The sequence below is a fragment of the Chelonoidis abingdonii genome, chromosome 5 (assembly GCF_003597395.2).
Source record: "Chelonoidis abingdonii isolate Lonesome George chromosome 5, CheloAbing_2.0, whole genome shotgun sequence".
Lineage (NCBI taxonomy): Eukaryota > Metazoa > Chordata > Testudines > Testudinidae > Chelonoidis > Chelonoidis abingdonii.
In genome coordinates, this window is record NC_133773.1 from 130917320 (window position 1) to 130938786 (window position 21467).

A 21467-nucleotide genomic window follows, 5' to 3' on the forward strand; every position below is an offset into this window, starting at 1 on the left:
GTGCTATATTAAGCTAAGTACCCTGAAAAATGAGGTGCTAGGTGTCTCAAACTGAGCACTCGCTTCCCCATCTGTAAAATGGGGACAGTAACCCCTCATCTCACCAGAGCACCATGAACATAAATTCATAAAGCTTGAGCTGAAGAGCCAGGATCTCCAGATAACAGCTATAACAGACTCATGTTCTGTGTGGACCAGACACAGAAGGGGGACATGCAAAGCACAGTGATTAAGCGGGCATTTTAGAATTTGGATTTGGCTGATAAGATACATTTTGTCCTAATTCTGTCCTCACACTGGTACATTCCCATTTCTGTCAGTCAACGTCCCACAAGGTAACTGAAGGCAGAACTGGGCCCAAATTATTTGCAGTGTGAGCCATTGAAAGGGGTCTATAAACTAAGATACATTTATTCTTATTTGCCATTAGGGTGGGGCCCTTAGAAAATAAGATATTATTTATTTTAAAATCGTCCTTCCTGTATAGGGGAGGGGGAGAAATCCTCAACCGAATTGCATAATAAAATGCAAGAATATAAAAAGGCATTATTCAGAACTTGTTCTGTGGGTCTAAAGAGAAAACACATCATATAGTTAGGCTGTGAAACTTTGCAAACAGCTCAGTTGCTAAAATACAGCTAAATAACTCAGTTTTGCTATGCTATACAAGTAATTCCAGGTTCCGTGTGTGTGTGTTTTCCCGTCTGTTGCTAACAAGCAACTGTGAAAATGTGTTCCCCAATCGCTTTTGTTTTGAAATTTGACGGAGGGACCGCAGCACATAGCTATTTTCGCTTTCTCCCTCCCGTCCGTTTTCCTTTTGATTGCACTTCCGTGCTTGGAAACAAGAGATTAGTGTTGTCTGCCCTAAGCTCCGCCTGCTGTGCCTCTCCCACTTTCAGAGACAGCAGCGCTGGGACTGTGTGTGTGTGTGTGTGTGTGTGTGTGGCTGTGGCTGTGGCTGTGTGTTACTTCGGGGGAAAATAGAAGTAGCCGCCATATGCTTAGGTTTTTGTTTTTGTTTTTTTTTGGTGTGACATTGGACTGAAGTTCTCTTTGTACAGAGACTGGACAGCCATCTCCATGGGAAGCTCTCATTTACTAAACAAGGGCATGCCTCTAGGTAACGATTTCACTGTCTATTTTGTTCAGATTTCCTCGGCGAGATTGCTTTAAAGAGGCATCGATGTGTGTGTGGACATAAAGGCTCGCTCTGCTTCTTCCCTTCCCATCCCCCTTCCTTCGCTGCCTGCTCGCTTTGTGTGCGTGAGTGATTTTTTTTTTTTTTTTTTTTATCTAGACTTGTTAGCGAATATACGGTTATTTGTATTGAGAGGTGCGGATGGCCAGACATTGTCTGTCGAGCAGCTTTACCTAGTAACTGCTGGAATCGAGAGATTAAAAAAAAAATCTAAACAGCAGACTCGGTGAAGCCTAGTTAAGGGACTCGAACTTGACTGTTGATCTGTTTCACCCTTAGGAAACAAAAGTCTGTACTAAAATAGCCTTAAATCTGTATCCATGATTTTAGTTTCCCCCACCCCCCACGCTCAGGGATTAAACAGTGGCTTGGCTTTTAACTGCAGTAAAATGCAGGTAAAATGCCATGTAGAAAAAGCTGTGCTAATTTTCAGTAAACAGGAAGTTCAAAGCATTTTATTACTGTTAAAAGAAAAAAAAAAACTGTTTAAGGCCTGAATGTTGAAATGACTTTGCTAAGTGTGAGGACAGGTTATTTATTTGTAAGGTAAGGCTTTCCTCACAATTTTGAGTTCCTTTTTTTTAAAAAAAAAGTAATAAAAATGCTAGCAGATGCATTTATGGCTTGCTGCTGCTGTTGAGGGTAAAGACAGATCATATGCACGGGGTGATGGTACAATATTTGCCTCAAATTGCCTGCTTAAAATTTTTCTGTTAATCTGAAAACTGTTATGTGCTGTTTAAAGCAGCAACAACAAAAATAGAATCTAACAGCAAGTGATCCCCAAAGAGAAAGCTATAGAGCCAAAACGATAACTGCATTTGCTGTGTAGATGTCTATTGTGTTTTTTTAATATTTTTAAAATCAGCTGGCTGCCTTTGCACTCTTGATAGCAAAGCGGACTGTATGTAGCCTTAGACATTACCAGTAGTACTTTTTTAAAAAATTTCACTTGTTGTGGCTTAAATTCAATAATTGAATGTCAGTGTATATTTTAACAACTCTTGCCCTTATTAAGAAGAATGTTTTGCTTTTAGTCCTTGGTGGAACAGCCACGAGGTAATCACCCTTTTAGCCTCATTTAAATTAATGGGGCTTAATAGGACTGTAGTGAATGTGTACTTCTTTTTCAGTGAATTAAAACGAATTACAGTATTTGGGATGTATGTGTGTGATTCTAATGCATCACAGAGATTCCTTTCCCTGGATCTCAGAAAATGTAAGTATGTTTATTTAGTATTCTAATCTCTTTGCAAGCAGTCAGGCCCATGTATTTTAATATTTCAGTCTCATTATTATATTCCTGTGGAAGGGGAACCAGAAAACACTAATAAACACAAGTCATATAACTCATTGCTGCTTTAGATGGAAAGATCAGCTTATTAAATGTGTCTGCTGAATATCTTAGCTTACCTAGTAAAAAATAAAAGCAGAATAAAATAAGCTGAATATGGAGAAAATTACACTGGTAGAGAGAATATTTTCACAATATACCTGCTTGTTCTGTATTTTTGGTCTAATTTAGTGGCATATTTGTGTTGTAACATAAACCTCCTCATAGTATCTGTGTAAAATTAGTAACACTAACTGCTAACTCTTCTTTGTAACACTATTGCTTTTTATTGACCTCCACCCCCTTATGGCAACAAAATTATACCACTTTATTTTTGATGTTTTTAAATATAATCTAAATATTATATAATTTGTTACTTTGGCCATCCAGACAGAAGCTACCTCTTTGCAGTTAACTACTCTGTGTGTGTGTGTGTGTGTGTGTGTGTATATATGTATATATGTATATATATATATATATATATATATATATATAGTCAGGGAGCCAAAACCTTCTCTAATTTATACTGGTGTAAATCTGGAGTGACTCCAATAAAATTAATAGAATTACATTGTATTTCTATTGGTGGAACAAAAAGCATAATTTGGCCCAATGTATGGAGTCTGTTGTCTGTACCTCTTTTAATAAAATCCTGTGACTCTTTAAAGTAGCTCAGGTGACCTCTTTTTTGATAAATGAATTAGCAGATAAATTAATCCTAAAATATATAGTCACACTTACTAGCATAATTCAGTTTCTGAAGCTACTATTTTGAAATAAACTTTTTGTGTATTTTTAAATTCAATCTTGTGATGTGTAGATTGGGATAACTGCAGCTTTCAAACATCCAGTGTGCATGCAAATGTGTTTCTTATAGGGAGTGTTAGAGCTGTTGGAGATGTGACGTGCCGTATGTGCTGTGGTACCTGAGTTATTGTTAATGTGACAAATTAAATTCAAAATGTCCTTACACATGTGAGTTTGACTGTTACCCTTTTTAAAAAAAATGAAACAAAACAAGTTTGGTCTGTGAGTAATCGTCGCTATTCTCTGTTCAGAATGTCTGATGCTTTAATATACTAATCTGTATTTCTTAGCGTTATAGTTTTATTTGTAATGTGAACACAACAGTCACAGTATTTAGCTAAATCTCATTAAAGAGATTAGAATTAGGCTGCCACCATAATGTGTTATCATATGGAGACTGTATCATGCATTCCAACATTCTTAAACGTGGTTTCAGTCCATCTCTGTCAACTAAGGACATCTACAGCAATTAGATAATTAGCCAGGATTGTACCCTTTGGGAAAACTCCAGTGTTTTCCTAAAATGTGTGTTTTATATGACTGTTAGGGAATGAAATATTAGGTTGTCAATTAGATATTTTGAATAACCACTGAGCGTATGATAAGACATTGACTTCAGTTGTATTTAAGAAAAGACACACAAAGACTGGTCTTTCTTTCTTCTATAAAATACCACTATTCCCTGTTCATTCAAAGTCATCTGAATATTTTGGGCTACAGTTGCGAGTTTCCATTGTGTCTTTCTTACCCACTATTAATTTGTAATAGCCGCATTTCTTTAAGGAACTCTGGGTGGATGACAATTGGAGACTTGGATTCAAGAGCAATATTAGGGGCTCTTGCTTCTCGGGCCAGCTGGGAACATTGATGAGGTGATACTCTTAGTCTCTGGGCTACAGCGTGTGTCAGGCTTTCAAATCCCGTAGCAACATTGAAGTTTCATCTAAGACTGCCTAACTGCCTGGCCCCTGTAATTATTTATTTAATGAGAAAGTCGGGATGGAGTGACATTGAATATAAGGTGGCCTAGAATGAAAGGTTAGGATAAAAATGATAGGACAGACCCCTTTCTCCTTATCTCCCTGCTATACACTCACGCACGCAGTCTATTAACTAAACTCATACTGTACAGATGAGGGTGTCTAGAGCATACATCACTGAGGGATAGGAGGAAATTCATGGTTATTTTCATATTCCTCCTCTCTCTTACCAACTCAAAAACAGAGATGGCAATTTAAGCTGATTTTTGTGTGTAGTCCCACTAGAAATGTGTAGCAGAAATTCTTTACATATCATTATAAAACCAGCCGTTTTCAGATTGTCAAAACATAAATATATACTGTCTCCTGCTAACATAATTGGCAATTTAAAGTAACATTAGGACACTAGAGATTGAGTTGTGGGGTTTTTTTTTTGTTTTTTTTTTAAGTTCTAGAAGTAATATGTTCAACTAAATTTTTTTCATTCCAAAATAGTCTCCTTCCACCCCCTTGAGTGACTAATGTACAGGGAGTGGATTAGGAGTCCATTACCATCTGAGTTTCTCCTGACTTAAAGTGATGTACAACATTGTGATGGCAGCATCCGATGGTAGCAAAACTAAGGAAATCTCTAACTGTGAGCAGATTGGAGGCTAGAGCTTGTTCTGAGCCCCTAGATTTAACACTTTGCTTAGGGGTTTGTAAAGATTGGAGGCCACAATCTTTGGTACTGCTTTACTGCACTTTAATTTGGTTAAACTACTTTTGAGCCTCCCTAATTCTGGTCCTGGCCAGGGGCCTGCCCAATCCCCAGCACAGTTTAAAACAGCCCCAGGGCTCCTCTAATTTGCACTGTCTTCTGACTTCCCTCTATGAGCTATGACTCTGTCAGAGAATAGCTGGAGTTATCTGTGCTTTGGCCATACTCCTCCTGCCCGAGCCTACCCTATACATCCTGGTCCAGGTGAGAATTTACATAGAGATGTTAAATTAGCCTCTACAAATGGAGTATTCTGGAGGGACAGATTAAGCCCTCTTTGTGCTACTGGACCAAGAAGGGGTCTGAATCAAGACCTTTCCCTAGGTGTAATGAAGTTTTTGCTACAATAACCAGCATCTACGAAAAAGGTGACTGTTCTCGTAAAGAAATACGATAACTAGTAAGGTAAAGAAATGAAAATCTATATAAATCCCTTTTTATAATAAGAAACCTACTACATTTTCCCAAGAATGTATGTATAAAATAAAAAATTTAACTATTTTTAATGTGTGAAACATAAATTTGTTTGCTAAAATAGAGCAATACTTTGAGGAAAACTCATTTGTCTCCCTTCAAGATTTTTAGTATCTTACCTGAAACGATCATGTTTCCTATATAATTCCAATTGGCAATTATACAGTTAGCATCTAATAGATATAATTGGGTTTTCTAATTTTGTATTCAACACTTCCCATATTTTGATGCACATTTCTGATACTTAAGGAAAATTTTTAATGCCTTGAGCAAGCACTAGCATAAAATACAAGGTACCCAATTAGACCTCTTCAGGAGGAGAAGGAAATATTTACTTTGTTCCCTTGTGACCTCTCTCCTCCTAGACTTTGGAGTCTTAAATCCAGTCATCCTTAGCTAGGAAGATGGTGACTATGATGTGAGGCGTGAAGATCAGAAGTTTGTAAAAAGCAAGATTGCCAGGACTATGAGACATAGGGGGAAGCTAAAGAAAACAAATTAAATATTCAGTATTTAGTCTAAATGTTTTTGGTAAAAGAATGAGATTAACATTGACTGAGAGCACTGACATTTACAATGGTTTTAAACTCGATTTTTTTTCAAAGAAAGCTTTAACTTCTGTAATACATGGGATGTGGGGGTTGTTTTTTTTAGAGTTTAAAGTTAAGTCAAGTCGTGTGGTTCTATAATTGTATTTGATTTTAGGTATTTTATGGAATGGGTTGTATTCTTTTAAAATAGCTATATGCACAGGTCAATGAGTGTCCCTTGTCAGTACCCAAATCACTTTCAACTTGTTATATTCCCCCCTGGCAAAGTTACCTAAGTGTGGAATGAAGGTTGTTCATGCTTTCTGACTCTGCGCCTCTCACAGAATTCATTCTGAGACTAGTCGCTTATTAGTATTTGTTCATGTCTTTTATGTGTGGGTTCTGATGTGAAAATATGATGCACAAAATTCCTTGCTTTTCTGAGTCAGGATTTGCAGTTCCTGTTCCCAGTACAGTTTTTGTTGTTGTGGGCTGTACAGGAACAGGCTTCCTAAAGAGCCCCAGTAGTTATTTAAAGATTCTGGGCAAACAGTAACATTTGTACGTGGCCCTGTTGTGTGGTGATGCATGATTGTACAGCACTCTGGAAGGAGCTCGTGGAGGCATTGTGCCTAATTTAAAACTCTGCCACGTGAGCAGGATCACTGTTCTGAAAGGGAGGTGCACCTTCCATTATGCTCTGCATTAGGCCAGCTCAGGCATGGCTCCCCCTTTAGAAGAGGATAGTGTCAACGGTTATGTTAAGGCTGCATGGGCGCCCTAAATGTAAGCACTAATCTGCCTAGCCATATGAAGCAGGCACAAAGAAGCAAGGGTGCTTGCAATCTCTTCCCCACGTGGCACATGTGCAGAGAGGCTGTGCATAATCTTGCCCTATAATTGGAGGGGAAAATACAGCAAACAAGCAGTGGCCTATCTGGTAACCACTGCACACACTGTCTAGTGTGCAGGGGAAATAAGCAGCCAGGTGGGGCCAGGGCCAGGAGAGAAGCAGCTGTGCAGGAAGTTTCCATCCCCTACTATATGTAGCCACTTTTCCACACTCTGCAAAATGTCCCTGTGGCCTATGAGTGAGCCAGAGTGTGAACAAATGAACCAGGGGGGAGCTACACTAAAAAGGATATTCTCCAGCCAGATTATGGCTGATCTACGGGAGAATTTGCCGAAAGTGAACGCTGCCTGAGGCAGCATTTCCTCGCACTGCACTTTCTGTGACTCCTGTTAGAGTCACAGGGTGCAGCTAGAGGCGGCAGCCAGTGGCAGCATTGCTGTTGGTCCAAATCCAAATGTCCTTACTTAGTTTGAAATCACACTGTTCCCAGGCAAATTTCCTGTTGGCTTCCATGGGAGTTTTGCCTGAATATGAAGTTTTAGAATTGGCCCGATATTTGTAATATGAGTGGTACAAAAGTACCTTTGTGTTTTTACACGTTCACAGGGCAACAACCTCAAAATGAAAAAAGAAAATGTTTCCCACCTGTAACTGTAGTGTATAGCACTTCATCAGACTTACCAGATGAGTCATGTTTCATTAAATGTGTGGCCTTGTTCGGTATGTAGCGTTAATCTTTGCAGAGTCATGCAGGACAAAAGTGTTTAGTAGAGATAACTACAAGCCAGTCACCAAACTCTTAAACTGATCTTTAAATGTTTTTTTTTTTCTCTCTCTTTAATGTATTGTACCAGATATATTAAACTGTTCATTTTCACCCAGATAATGAGCATTTTCACATTTGTGGTCTACTGAACATCTTAATCTGTAAAAAGCGACAGTCCTGTGGCACCTTATAGATTAACAGAGCATCTTAATGTGCTTCTTGTTCTTTGCTCAATAGCATTAACGTGTATCACGGTTTTTCTCATGTCGATTTTTCCTGTTCTTAAAATGAGCAGGATTGAAAGAAATTATTTCACTGGTTGACAACAGTTTGGTGTTGCATGTGTGCATTCCTGTGCTGGTTGGAATATGCTAGCTGCATCATTCTCCCTCTTACCAAAATGCTTTCTGGATGAGACATAAAATTAAGATCTTGGCCAAAGTTCCCATGGCATATTTTGTTTGGCATGTTAGCCTTGGCTAAATTCTAACTCTGGCAATTATTATATTCTGCCAGTCTAAAATTACCCCTTAAGGTAGTCTTCACTGTCTGTCCTAAACTGTTTTATAGTGAACTCTGTTTCACTCCTATAGCTATGTTTTACTGATGTTTGAAACAATTTTGTGTTTTTGTTTCTAATGTGCTCTGGAATTCTTCAGAAACATCAAGTATTATTCTGTAATCTAGTGTCTTTAAAAATATTTTATGTGTTTTCAAAATGTTTTTACAAAAACTGGTGGCCCAAAGCCTAGGATCCTAATATTTTCGGAAGCTTGTATGCTAAAGGGCATATTCTCTCCTCTGTGCTCATGCATAATTAATATTACTGTAACTTTTGTTCATTGGCTCCATGAGGGGATTCTCAGTGATTCTCCACCCCCCTCAGCAGCTTTGCTGTTTTGAAGTTCATCTGAGTGTTAAATTTTGGGACAGTTTTCCATTTAGAATCCTCTCCTGTTCTTCCCCTAATACTTATGTAGCTTCTTAAGCCTCCCCTTGCTGAGCTTCGTAGTCAGTAGTTTGGCTCCTAAAACACCATTGTTGCTTGTCCTGTGCTGTCTTTGAACATGATGCAACTAGATAGCAAATTTTATTATGTGCAAAAGCAACATCTACGAAAATAACCTTTTAGCTGGGCAGAGCAGAATGTATATGAGACCCCACTGTCTAGATGAAAAGAATGTGTTGCTTTTTTTTGAATGCTTGCGGGAGGAGACTCACAATAGAGGCTCTATTGTGCTGTTAGTACTGTGAGTACAGGAAATCACAAATTAACTATGACGAAGGTACTGCAGGGGAGTTTTAGTTTCCCACAGTATTAAATTTTTTTTGAAACTTTTTCATAATAGGTTGCTGTTCGCTGTTGGTAGTGCATGTTTATCCTTGTTAGTCCTCTGACCAGACTCTCTCACCGTCTCTTTGTTCAAGGGGTGCATGTATGAGCCCCTTATATCCAGATGGAGTTCCTTTTAGTGCTAAATATTATCTTTTCTTTTACACCAGCCACACACACACCATTTTTAACCCACTCCATCACGTGATCATCTTGCACCCATCCAAGATGTAAACCCTAGCTGCTTGCTCTGTCCATGCAGTTGGCAGAGCTGCTTGACAAGCCTGGGTATTGGCCTTGGTGAGATGGTGAAGAGCAGTCACATCTTCACCTTTCCTAGCAGACTTTAAGCCTGATCCTGTGAGTTGCTGAGTGCCTTCCACTCCCAGTGATGTCACTGAGAATTGAGGGCACTCAGCACCACTCAAGAACAGAGGTGCTAAGTTATCCCAGGTGTAACTCCATTGATTATGAATTTGGCTCACTACCTGTGGACTGAAGAACTGGTCTCTCATTTAGGTACAGAATTTGGGATCATATAGAGACCCTAAACCACTGGTCTGGGTTTCTTATATACACAAATAAATAATATAAACATTACAGTGCATTGTAAATGGACAGCTGGAAAGGATTAGTGCCTAAAATACTGTGAACATCATACAGCTTCACTTTTGGTTTAATAACGTTGTGAGTGTCATCTCTCTTGGCCTGCTGTAAGCCTCTTAATCTCTCTGTTTCTGAACACACTGAGCTGGATGGCTCTATTAGGAGAAGTGGTGTTTTGCTTGTTGAAAGGGGGACAGTATTCTTTTGTTTTCACTAAATGGAAAGAAGGAAGAAAGAAGCACATAATACAGGTAAAAGATTTTTTGTGGGCAATGTAAAATATGTACAGTATTAATTAAATCTGTACCACTACCTATGCTAGTATTTCTTAAATATACTGTGGTTCTTTTGGGATGAATTTTTTATCCAGAAATAGGGTTTTAAGTTAGCATAATTGGTTTCCTCTCAAATGTACATTTGAAAATATTTCAAATGCAATATTAAGTCCTGATTATTTTTTTTCTGTGATCAGTAAATGAGTAGCTCTATTCAGGTGTTGTGACAGTCTCAGCCCGGGGCTGAGGCCTTGTGTGCATGAAAAGGCTGCACTTATTTAACTTAAGGGATGATTTCAAACTGTTGTAGTTAATCTAGTGTGAACGCCTGTCTTGACTTTTATTTCTGTTTAAACCAGACTTAAATCAGTTCACCTTAAATTGATTCGAATCTGTCTAAGCTAAACCAAAATCAACCACTCTTGAAACCAAAGTAAGTATACCCACACAGGCGGTGGCACCAACTTAAGTAAAACAAGTTTAACATATTTAATGTTTAACTGGTGCATCTTTCTTGTGTAGACAAGACCTAAGGTGATTACTTCTTTTTATTGACTAACTTATGCGCCCCTCTCTCCGCTCAGCCAAAATCAGGCCTTCAGTTTCTTGCGGTCGGGCTACCTGAGACTTCCTCCTTGTGATTTTGTTGTTGTTGTTGTCCTTCGTGACTGAAGATAAAAATGACGACGGCATTATGTCTTGTGAACACAATTGTGTCTAAGTAGGCTGAGGCATGAGTGACAGTCCTTTCTGCATTGAGCACATGTGTAGCTTGATTTCGAGGAAGGGATTACAGCCTGTGCCCACTGGATGTCCCCATGTTTACAACTCGGCCTCTGTGCCTCAAGATCCATATGGTGATTAATCTCGAGCTGAGTACAGTAACTCCTCACTTAACGTTGTAGTTGTGTTCCTGAAAAATGCTACTTTAAGTGAAATGATGTGAAGTGAATCCAATTTCCCCATAAGAATGACTGTAAATGGAAGGGGGGGGGGGCGGCGTTAGGTTTTTGCCGCACAGGACTGTACTATAGTTGGGAGGTGCCCCCACCTTACCCCACATAGGTACAGCCCACTGGCACTGGAGACAATTAGGCAGGCAAGGAGGCTGAAGGTGCTGTAGGCTAGGAGAAGCACGTTGCGTAGCAGCAGCTTCCCAAAATCTGCAAGCACCAGGGGCGGGGGGCTCAATGCTCAGCCCACCCCTTCCCTCAAGCCCCCACCATTAACCTGCCTATTCTCCCCCCAACCACCTTACTCCTGCCCGCGGCAATCAGCTGGCTTGTGGCATTCAGGGGGGAGGAGTGAGGACACATGCATGCAGGCTCCCCCTCCCTCCCCTGTCTCCTGCCCAGGGCAATCAGCTGGTTTGCGGCATTCAAGAGGAAGGGGCAGCCTACGTGCCGAGTCCTTGCTCCTCCCTCCTGAATGCCGCGGGTGGGGACGAGAGGGAGGCACTGATCCGTGGGGTCTGCTGACGGGCGGGAGGTGCTTTCAGGGGGGATGTAGGGGAGCTGATAGGGGGCTTCCAGCTGTGGACAAAGCAGGCAGCCAAACAACATTATCGCAAAGCATTGCACAACTTTAAATGGAACATGTTCTGTAATTGAGCAGGGGCGTTAGATCAAAACAATGTTAAGCAAGAGGACGTTAAGTAGGGAGTTACTGTAACCCCATTGATTGTTTCTCACCAGCGTGATCTGTCTGTTCCTGATGACTTCCAGTTGTCGTCATCAATGTTGCATGCTTCAAGTTGTGCTTCAGTGTTGCCCTGAAGCACTTCTTTTGGCTGCCTCAGATATGGTTGCTCACTTTCAGTTTGCCGTACAGCAACTGCTTTGGCATGGTGTCATCCACTCTCAACACGTGACCAACCCAGTCTAACTGTGAAACATGAGCATAGCTTCAATCCCTGTGAAATGTGCTGTGATATACTGCCACAATTGATATCAGTGGTGGTGTTGCTAGATTCCCCTAGATACAGTACAAAGCTGGCAAGGTGTTCTCTGTGTGAACTCTGGGGTTCTGGGATATCTCTTGAGCACGGTCTGAAATAGCCACATTTGCTGACTTTCTGGGAATTTATTTATTTTTGTGTGTTACCATATCACCTAGGAGCCCTAGTCATGGACCAGGTAGCATTATGCTAGGAGCTGTACAAACACTGAACAAAAAGACAGTCCCTGCCCAAATGAGCTTACAATCTATGATGAGCCAAAAGACAGCAGATAAATACAGGCAGATGGAGGAGTACAAGGAAAATTGAGACAATATTGGTGACAGGACAACAGTTAGGCTGCTGGTGTAAAGTTTTTTGTAGGTATCATGGCCAAAGAGAGTTTTGAGGAGGGATTTGAAGGTGGATAATGAGGTGGAGTGCTTCATGGCTCTTTCTTTTGGCCTGCCATTGATGAGAGATGTGGAGGGGGGAGTGGGAAGGTAGTGTTGGCAAACAAATTGCAGATGATTGTATTTAGAACTGCTGCTTAGTAGAGGGGGTGAACTAATTGAAATTTGTATCTGATTTTTGTACTCAGAGCCTGCGTATGACTGTGTGTGTGGTTTGTTTGTTTTTTTTTAAAGCAGCAAGGAGTCCTGTGTCACCTTGTAGACTAACAGACGTATTGGAGCATGAGCTTTCGTGGGTGAATACCCACTTTGTCGGATGCATCCGATGAAGTGGGTATTCACCCACGAAAGCTCATACTCTTAATACGTCTGTTAGTTTATAAGATGCCACAGGACTCCTTGCTGCTTTTAGAGATCCAGACTAACACGGCTACCCCTCTTTTTTTTTTTTTTTTTAAATCTAAATTAATATAAAATAAATACGGTTCGCAAAAAGTGAGGCTGTGGTCTGACGTAATAGTTATGCTCTAGTGTGGATGGCGCATTCTGTTCTAAACAACATATACACACACAAGGCAAACTGAAAACATGCTCTCTACCATTATAGTGCCATCTCTTTAAATTTTGGTGGTAAGATCTTTATGTTCAAACCAGGAAGTAGAACCTCATCAGTTAAGGTGCCAAGACAAATATGCAAGGAAACCAACAAGTGAATGGTAAAGTTACCAGACTGCAATACAGCCCTGTTTTGCTGGTTCTGAGTACTCTTAAGCCTGCTGAGATGCAAAAATTTGAACAGGAGACATGCTATTTTTACTTAACAGTTGAACTCTGGAGCGGAAGGAGGGAACATAATTTCTCGTAGTGTGTGCGCGCACATTGTATGAGCATTCAAGACTTTGAGATGACTGTTAAGTAAAGAGAGCTACTGTATCAGTACCAGATGGAAAATGGCCAGAGAAATAGCTTCTGTCTAAAAAGGGGAGGGGAATGTAATTTTAGGATTTTCTCCATTCCACACAGCTCCTGCATCTGGCTTCCTCCTATGCTTTACTTTTTGCAGAGGGGCACATGAAGGCCAATTTAGGAATCGGATCTGTAACAGGACACAATTCGCTCTCATTGATCGCATGACAGAACACAGAGAAAAACTTCAGGCTTCCAACGGGAGCTTTTTTGTCACACCCTTTATCAGATCTGTGTCATGGCACAGTATCTGGTTGCTGAAATCAAGAAAAGACTCTTTTTTTTAAAAAAAAGAACAAGAGTACTTGTGGCACCTTAGAAACTAACACATTTATTTCAGCATGAGCTTTTGCGGATACAGACTAACACAGCTGCTACTCTGAAACCTCTCTTTTTTTTTGAATGTTGTTTACTACTCAGATTGTCCAGTACATGCTGCTATCAATGGCAGAAGCATCACTACTAAACCAGTACTGTTTTTTTCATAGGCTATAATGGTTTTGTGAAGTAGAATAAAGTCTTTTCGGTAATAGCTTGAGACCATTTAATTTATTTTAATACAGCACACTTGGTCATCCGGTTACCTCTGTGCCATAAACAAATGGTTCAAGTCCCAAATAAAATCTCCAGTATATACCTAATGCTGAAATTGTAGTGCAAATAATTGGAGAATACCAGAAACTCAGATGATTTGTCATTTGGCTAAAATATTGCACCTGAGGTTCTTTATGTCTTCATCTGGAGGTTGGCCAGTAGAAAGTGAGAGCTTCCACAATACCTTTTCTATGTGATATCATCCGTATGCTGGCCAGCATTCTTTCTTTCAGTTATACAAATAGATTCTTCTATCAAAGGCTCTTTGAGAATTATTGCTGAACGTATAATTGTGCTGTTTGTCTTCCCAATTACTGCACAGTTGATGTTCCTTATTTCTTTATTATGTGGTATTTATCTGTAAATATTATGGAACTTTTTATATCTGTCAGTGGTTCACACCCTGCCCAAAGTGATACCGAGTGAAAAAACAATATAGTCTGCTGATTGTTTGAAGTACAATGTGATATGAGTCGGTTAGTGCTGTCAGTCAGAAGCCAAGTGGATAGGTGTCTTTATGACAGCAGATTCAGTCTCGGGAAGGAGATTGCTGAAAAGCTGAACTGCCTTTACACCTCATTCCCCTGGCACAAGTGGTCATTTCAGGACACTGTGGAGACATATTGGGAAAGAAGCGTGTAGAGGCTTATCCGGTATTTAATTGCTGCCTGTGCTGTCCCTGTTCTGTACTAAATAATAGACCTGATTTTTTCCAGCACTATCTCAAGTAGTAGATTTGCTTTAAAATGGTAATATGTTTAATAGCAGCAAAGAATCCTGTGGCACCTTATAGACTAACAGATGTTTTGGAGCATGAGCTTTCGTGGGTGAGTACCCACTTTGTCGGATGCATCTGACGAAGTGGGTATTCACCCACAAAAGCTCATGCTCCAAAATGTCTGTTAGTCTATAAGGTGCCACCGGATTCTTTGCTGCTTTTACAGATCCAGACTAACACGGCTACCCCTCTGATACTTGACAATATGTTTAATAGGAAATCAGAAACAAAGTTGTTTTCCATTTCACATTGAACTCTTGGAATAGTACTGCACAAATGGATACAATTTTAGGCCCTGATTCTGCAAAGACTTACGCTCATGCTTAACTTTAGCCATGTGAGTAGTACCATTCACTTCAGTAGCACTGCTCAGAATGTATACAATTGAGTATGTGTGGAGGTCTTTGCAAAATCAGGGCCCTAGATAGAAAATTGCTGATTTTATAGGGAGTGCAGTGTACCACCTCACATGATTAGTTTTCATAATGAAAGGGTCAGGCTGTAGGGGTGATGCCACCTCCCAAATTAAAGTGTCATTTTTCAGGTGTCTCCAGCCTCTCAGAGAAGTTTGATTAGTTGGTTATGGACTGCCCTTACAGTCGAAGATTGAAAAGAAAATGTCTTACAGTGAATTTCAAACACATGAAGTTGTGAACCTACAGTATGCATCAGTCATCTGGGGCCTGATCCAAAGCCCACTGAGGTTAATAGAAAGACTCCATAATGACTTCAGTCATCTTGGGATCAGGTCTTTGACACATTGTCCATGTATGCCAAAAAGTCTAACTCTTTCCATGAAAATATTGTTAGAGCCGTTGCTGATAAGGGGAAAGCAAGGAAATATCATTGGCTAACACAAGTCTACAACATTCTAAATTACCATGGGCAAAAAGTCATTTGTAATCTCCCCCCTCCCCCCAGATCTTTCATTAAGTACGCATTTTGGGGTAGGACTTTTAATTAGTGCCTTCTATCCATTGATTGTGCAGGGATGAAAGTAGTCAATGGATCTAAGAATACATTTAATATAAACTTTGAATTCTCATCTGTAATAGGAGTGTGTGTACATTTTAATATGTATGCGCGCGTGCGCACACACACACACAAACTATCTTTGAGTGTGTTTATAGTAACTTGCTTTGAATTAGTGCCGGCATTTGGAATTTTTTGACACATAATATTCATGCAAAATGCAGACATAAAAATGAAATACAAATACATGCAAAATGCCTTAGTGGTGAATGTCAGGAAATCCCAGCTGCCACTTCTAAGACTGTAATTTTCCTCCAGTTTTCGATGTAATATCTTTTAATATGTTCTCAGGACCTAAATAGAAAGGGGAGGGGGAGAGTTATTATGCTGTTTGGCTGATAAAAGAAATTAAGAGGGCAATAAGACAAATTTAATATTCTGTCTTTACTTTGTGTTCATTTATAATGCAAGTTTTATGACTCTTTTACTTGGTGGTTTTTATTTATTTATTTCTCTGGGCTGTAAAGACCAAACATTTTGAATCATCTAGCTGTATTGCTTATAAATGTCAATGTTACCATGAAATTTACTTCTCTTAGATCTTTGGCATCCATTTCCATTTAACATTGTTTAAAATAACTAAAGTTATTTTATATACACTGTACGGTGCTTCTAAATTATGAGTGAACTTTTAAATTATAATTTTTTCCTTGTAACACTCCAAGTGGTGGTGCTTTTTCACCAACATGCAAACTAAGAACCTATTAATCCATCTACATAAAATAATTTTTTAATTCCACATCTTAATTATAATTTTTGGACGTTCTCTCTTCCTTACCTTGGGTAACAAAGAAAAGCTGTAGCTTTTAAATGCTACAGTTTTGTCATCTAATAATTTTTAGACAACTCACAGCTGGCCTACTTTTGCTCAGTAGAGTACCAACTTACTCTGTGAGTTATACCCTATTGACTAATTGCAGAGTAAGGTACTTCTCAACATGAATAATGGGGAAAAGTGAGGACGTATGTGAGGTAGAAAAATAAAACCTCAATGAATAACACATGCAGGGTGTGGTATTTTTGTGAGCACTGAATAGCAATTTTATTCTTACATGTCTAGCAAGTAAAAACTCTCAGTAAAAATTAGTCCAGTCAATGTTAATCTTCAGTGCTTTTTTAGTTTAGCTGTTCAATATAATATTTGCCATTTTCTAGTACAAAGGAAACTTTTAACAGTACTTTAGTGGCAAAGTGCCATTAGTCATATACTACACATGCCTTAAATTGCATTGCAGTCAAGTCCTCTTCTGTTGTTGTTGTTGTTGTAAAATAGTTATGAATCATGAGCATTTTGATTGGTAGTGTGTTGTTTTTGTTTTATTTATATAATATATATATATAATTATAATAAAAAGTAAGTTACTTTTTGTTGACTTCTATACATTTCTGTGCTCCATTGGCATGGAAAATGTTGTGGTCTTGTTTTATAGGTGTTTTCCTTTTACTGTCTATGTAGTTACTTGTTTGTTTGTTTTTTTTAAATGTGAAAATGGAAGCCCTTTGTATTCTTCATTTCTCCATTGTTAATGTATGCACGCTCTCCAGGGCTATATAAAATTACCTTTCCCTCTGTCCTTGAAAATTATCATATTTGTTTTAAAAGACTAAAATAGTAGAGGTTAATACTCTTTAGAGTGTTGTTACTGTATTAATTAGTGTATAGTATAAAACAGTTAATATGAATAACTAACTGGAAGGATGTGTGGGTAGTTTTTTTCCCTTTAGTTTAAACCCAGAAAGCACATGGAGCTTCCTAGTTATGCAGAGATACTGCACTGAAAATTAGTATAGTATATTTACTGAAGTTAACCATCCCTACTTATTTGGTTTAAGAAAAGAACTTTGAGGCTACATTTTCTTCTCTAGCAAAGACTTACTGGTTCCTGCGCAGAGACACTTCATTGAGGCTGTAGTATTTTACCATGATCATTATTGATTGTTTGTACCAAATAGGCTTCTAGATTCTTGGCAAAATCAAAGGCTGTTCCCAAAAATAGCTTATTTATGGCCATTAGCGAACTTGTGTTACAGCCTTTTTGTGATGATTACTGCAGTAATGTCTTTTCTGTCTTGACTGTGGAACACTTCAGCCACTGCTTCTCAGGAAAAACAAATAGATTTCACTATCAGACAATCAGGGTACTGGAGAAAATAGGGAATAGTTCATTCCTTTTGCAGATGTAATGATGATCGCCATTTCCCAAAATAAGTCAGACTATTTACATTACCTCCCACAGTGGGTGGTACCAGTTTACTTCCTGCTGCTTAACTTTAAGTTGTCCGGAATGGCATTTTTGATGTCACTTGTGTCACTTTCTGCAGACACCAGTGGTATTTGTTTGTTCATATCTATAGATTAAGATTAAGCTGGACAAAAAGCCATTCATTAATTTTGTTTGAATTGGCATTGTTTTAGAGGTAGGTCGTATAAACTTCTAGGTACAAATTCAGCCTGGTGCAACTCTGTTGCCTGTAGTGGAGTTAAGCTTACTTACCATATGGTGAAATTTTGCCTCATTCTAATATATGAGAGAGTAACAGACACTGGCTGAAGAACTGCATAAGCTTCTTGGAATAAGAATTCACACTGGCCCACTCCATTTCAACTTTCAAGTGAATTGTTTGAGTAACCGGTTCATAAAGGTCACTCATTGAATGATCAGAAAATGAATTCATTTGACGTATAATATAGATATTCCACTCAGATTTACACACGTAATAACCAATCAGGTGGTCTGATTTAGGAGCATTATTGTACTGTAAGATAAAATGCACGTCCCACTTATTTCATTCTCTTCTCCCCTTTTGCTGATTAGTAGAAACTGAATTTCATGCTATTCAGCCCAGTTAGTTAACACATATGTCTGTCTAAAATTTTGGCAGATTGCAATAAAAGTACTGTAAGTTTGCACTGTGTATGATGATTACTCTTTATGTATATCCATTTTTTTTACTAGTTCCGTGGTATTACACTACAACCATGGGGTTCATTTCTGCCTAGCTATATCCCCCTCCCCTCATATCATTATACTCATCAAGGTGCAGAAAAACAATAGGGGAAAAAATCCCCAATTTACATGTTTAAATGTTCTATTTAAATAACTTGAAATGAATATGGCCTATTTAGGATCCTGTAGCATCCAAATAAAAATACTAGTTTGTTTCATACTAGATCTTTCTTCTGAGACCTTTCTGAGCCTTCCCTTATCTTTGAAATTGGCTTTGCTAGAGCTAAAAGATAGAGGTCACAGAAGAAACTTGGAAGAACCTCCCCCCGCCCCTTTTTTTCTTGCTCACGGCATTTTACAAACTAGATTTTTCACTAGCGCTAATGGGACTATGAAAAGAAGTTAGGTCTTGCAACTTCCTGTGCGACTGACTGCATCCCACTGCTCCCATTTCCTTCCTTCTCCCCTTTCCTCCCTGTGATCAAGTCTCATGTGGGCAGACAGAAGAGAGTGAGAAGCAGTGAGACAGGCGCCACCCTTCCCCTCAAAATGCATTGGCCAGTAGAGCTAACTGGAGATGGGGGCAGATAAGATGCACCCTTCCTTGGTTGCTGTAAATTACTTCTCTTCCTCCACCCCGGAAGTATCTTGCTGATGTTCCCGCATGGATGGCACTGGGCCTGAACCTCTGTTTAGCTCTAACTCTTAGAAATTTAGAGATGGAGAAGCTCTATCACATTTGTCTGATTTCTTCCTATCTTAGTGCAGGATTGTAAACTCCCTGAGGTAGGAGCTATGTCTTTCTTTATATTCTTTCTAGAACAACATATAGAGTCAGTACTCACCAAATAATACAATATGTTTTCTAGGGCTTCCTTTATATTTAAGTTTGCTGTAGTGGCGAAGCTTCCACTTTGGGGGTAAAATATGAAGGAGCGAATCTGAAGTGCTGTAGGAATCTTGACGTCATCGTTGCGTAGTGTACCTCTTGCATGGATGTCACTGTATTCTGCATGGCTTTAGACACACATTTACAAAAGTAGATTCCAGGAATGTGTCATCAAATTCTAAATCCAGTATTCTGTGCTGTATGTTATATTTATTTAAAAATAAGTATTTAAATATATTCCAGTTGATTTAATACTTGTGAAAGGGAGGGAATGATACACTATCTATACATAGTTCAAACAAGATCTGTACAAGTTTTACCCACAAAATTCTCCCAATGCACTTCAAGTCTGATGAGAAATAGGCTTCATATTTATGGACTTCTTTTGAGCTGCAGCTGCCAGTCATGTCAAGTCTATTGTACTTTTATGATGCAGATGCCTACCAAAGATTAGGATAAAATCACCAAAATAATATTACATGTTACTTACTTGAACCGAAGTACCTAGATCTGAAAGACCGGGTCTGATTCTGGATTCATTGATATCCATAAGAACGCTCCCATGCACTCAGTGACTACAGGATCGAGACTGATCATACTAAGCCACCAACCACCTTGTTCTCCGGGTAACTCTTGACACAAAAGTTGCTCTTTTTATTTTTTAGTTTCATTTTTAATCTTTTTTAATTTAAGTAAGTTAAATATAGGCATGTGATAAAAGATGGACATTATATAGCATTGCTTATAACAGAACTCTGGAGGCTACCTGGAGAACAGATGTGTAAAAACATAACTTTAATATTGCTTTTTATATTTATCAAAAGAGAAATTATGCTATTAAGGGGGGAGATTTGTGAAGTCTACTGGTTTCTGCAGGTTTTGGATATTTCATATATTTTAGATTGTATTAGGGCCAGGACTGTAATTTTGTCAGTTTGTAAAGTACCTAGCAGAATGGGGCCCTGTCCTGGTTGGCCTGGAGGCATAAGTGCTGCATACGTTTAACGAGGAGTTCCCCTGTTATAATTTGCATAAAAGATATCATTTTTTACTATAATAAGCTCCCAGGACTTGAAAGTGCATTTAGTGAATGGAATATTAGTGGAAGTCTTCCAGTCCAAAGTGATTGCTACTCTAGCAATGAGAAATAGCTCAGTGGAGAGAGGCCAAAAAGGATCAGTATTCACAATACATTATATCTGTTATCACAACCAGAAATGCTAATCCTAGGTAAGATTAATTGGTGCTTCAAAGATGTAAGAAGAGTGAAGTGAAATATGCTTCCAGAAATATTTAGCAACTGGATAATACTACCACATTATCAAGATTTTTCACTGTAAATTCTGTGTGTTCCATCTCAGTTCCTTTACTACAATCCTTGTTAAATGAGCATCTTCTCCCCTGAGTTACTCCACAGATGTAAAAATTTCTCCGAGAAGGGTGTTCCATAGGTATTTTCAAGATTCTTTAGTTTTCACCCTACAGGTTAAACGATGGGTAATAGCTCTTCACCCGTATCTAAGTTGTTTGGGACATTAAAGAGTTTAAAGGTTAATCTGTCTGGTCAAAGTCCATGGGGAAAACACTACAGGAGCCAAAACTGGCTCAGAGTTTACTCTGGGGTGAGGGGGGATATTTGTTGTCTCAAATGAAAGGTAAGTACCTAATAGGAAGTGTAAAACCATTAGATGCAGCTAATGCTAGAAAGCTACCGTGTTAACTTGCTTTAGAGCTTTTTTCCCTTCTCTCTTGGTAAAATGCCACCATGAAAACACCTGAGCTGATTCAGTTACTTTTCAGTTGTTCTCTCAGAGTTAATCATAGGCTGAAGTTACAAAGTAATATGGAAAATTAAATTAGTGATCAAGATCTGCCGCTCTTCCTCCTGGACCTCACCAGCAGGGTTATCCTCACCATCTTGTTTGTTTTGGAAGATGGTGGTAATACTTTCTGATTTGGGGGAATTTTCTGATACTTATTCACTTGTATTGGC

The 21467-nt window shown here is 39.0% G+C and overlaps 1 protein-coding gene across 12 annotated transcripts in view; it reads left to right on the top strand.

Moving 5' to 3' along the window:
- Positions 1-899: 899 nt before the first annotated feature.
- CTBP1 (C-terminal binding protein 1) overlaps positions 900-21467 on the top strand; it is an 83354-nt gene continuing 62786 nt past the window's right edge. For 5 of the 12 annotated variants that reach the window (XM_075066648.1, XM_075066643.1, XM_032798801.2 and 2 more), the window contains exons 1-2: positions 900-1123; positions 2335-2420. Coding sequence is in view for 5 of the 12 variants with exons in the window: in XM_032798801.2 (XP_032654692.1) it covers positions 2363-2420 (58 nt within the window). In the remaining 7 variants the exon portion in view is untranslated. The remainder of the gene's footprint in view (positions 1124-2334; positions 2421-21467) is intronic. The other 7 variants (XM_075066646.1, XM_032798804.2, XM_075066647.1 and 4 more) reach the window with 4 other exon arrangements.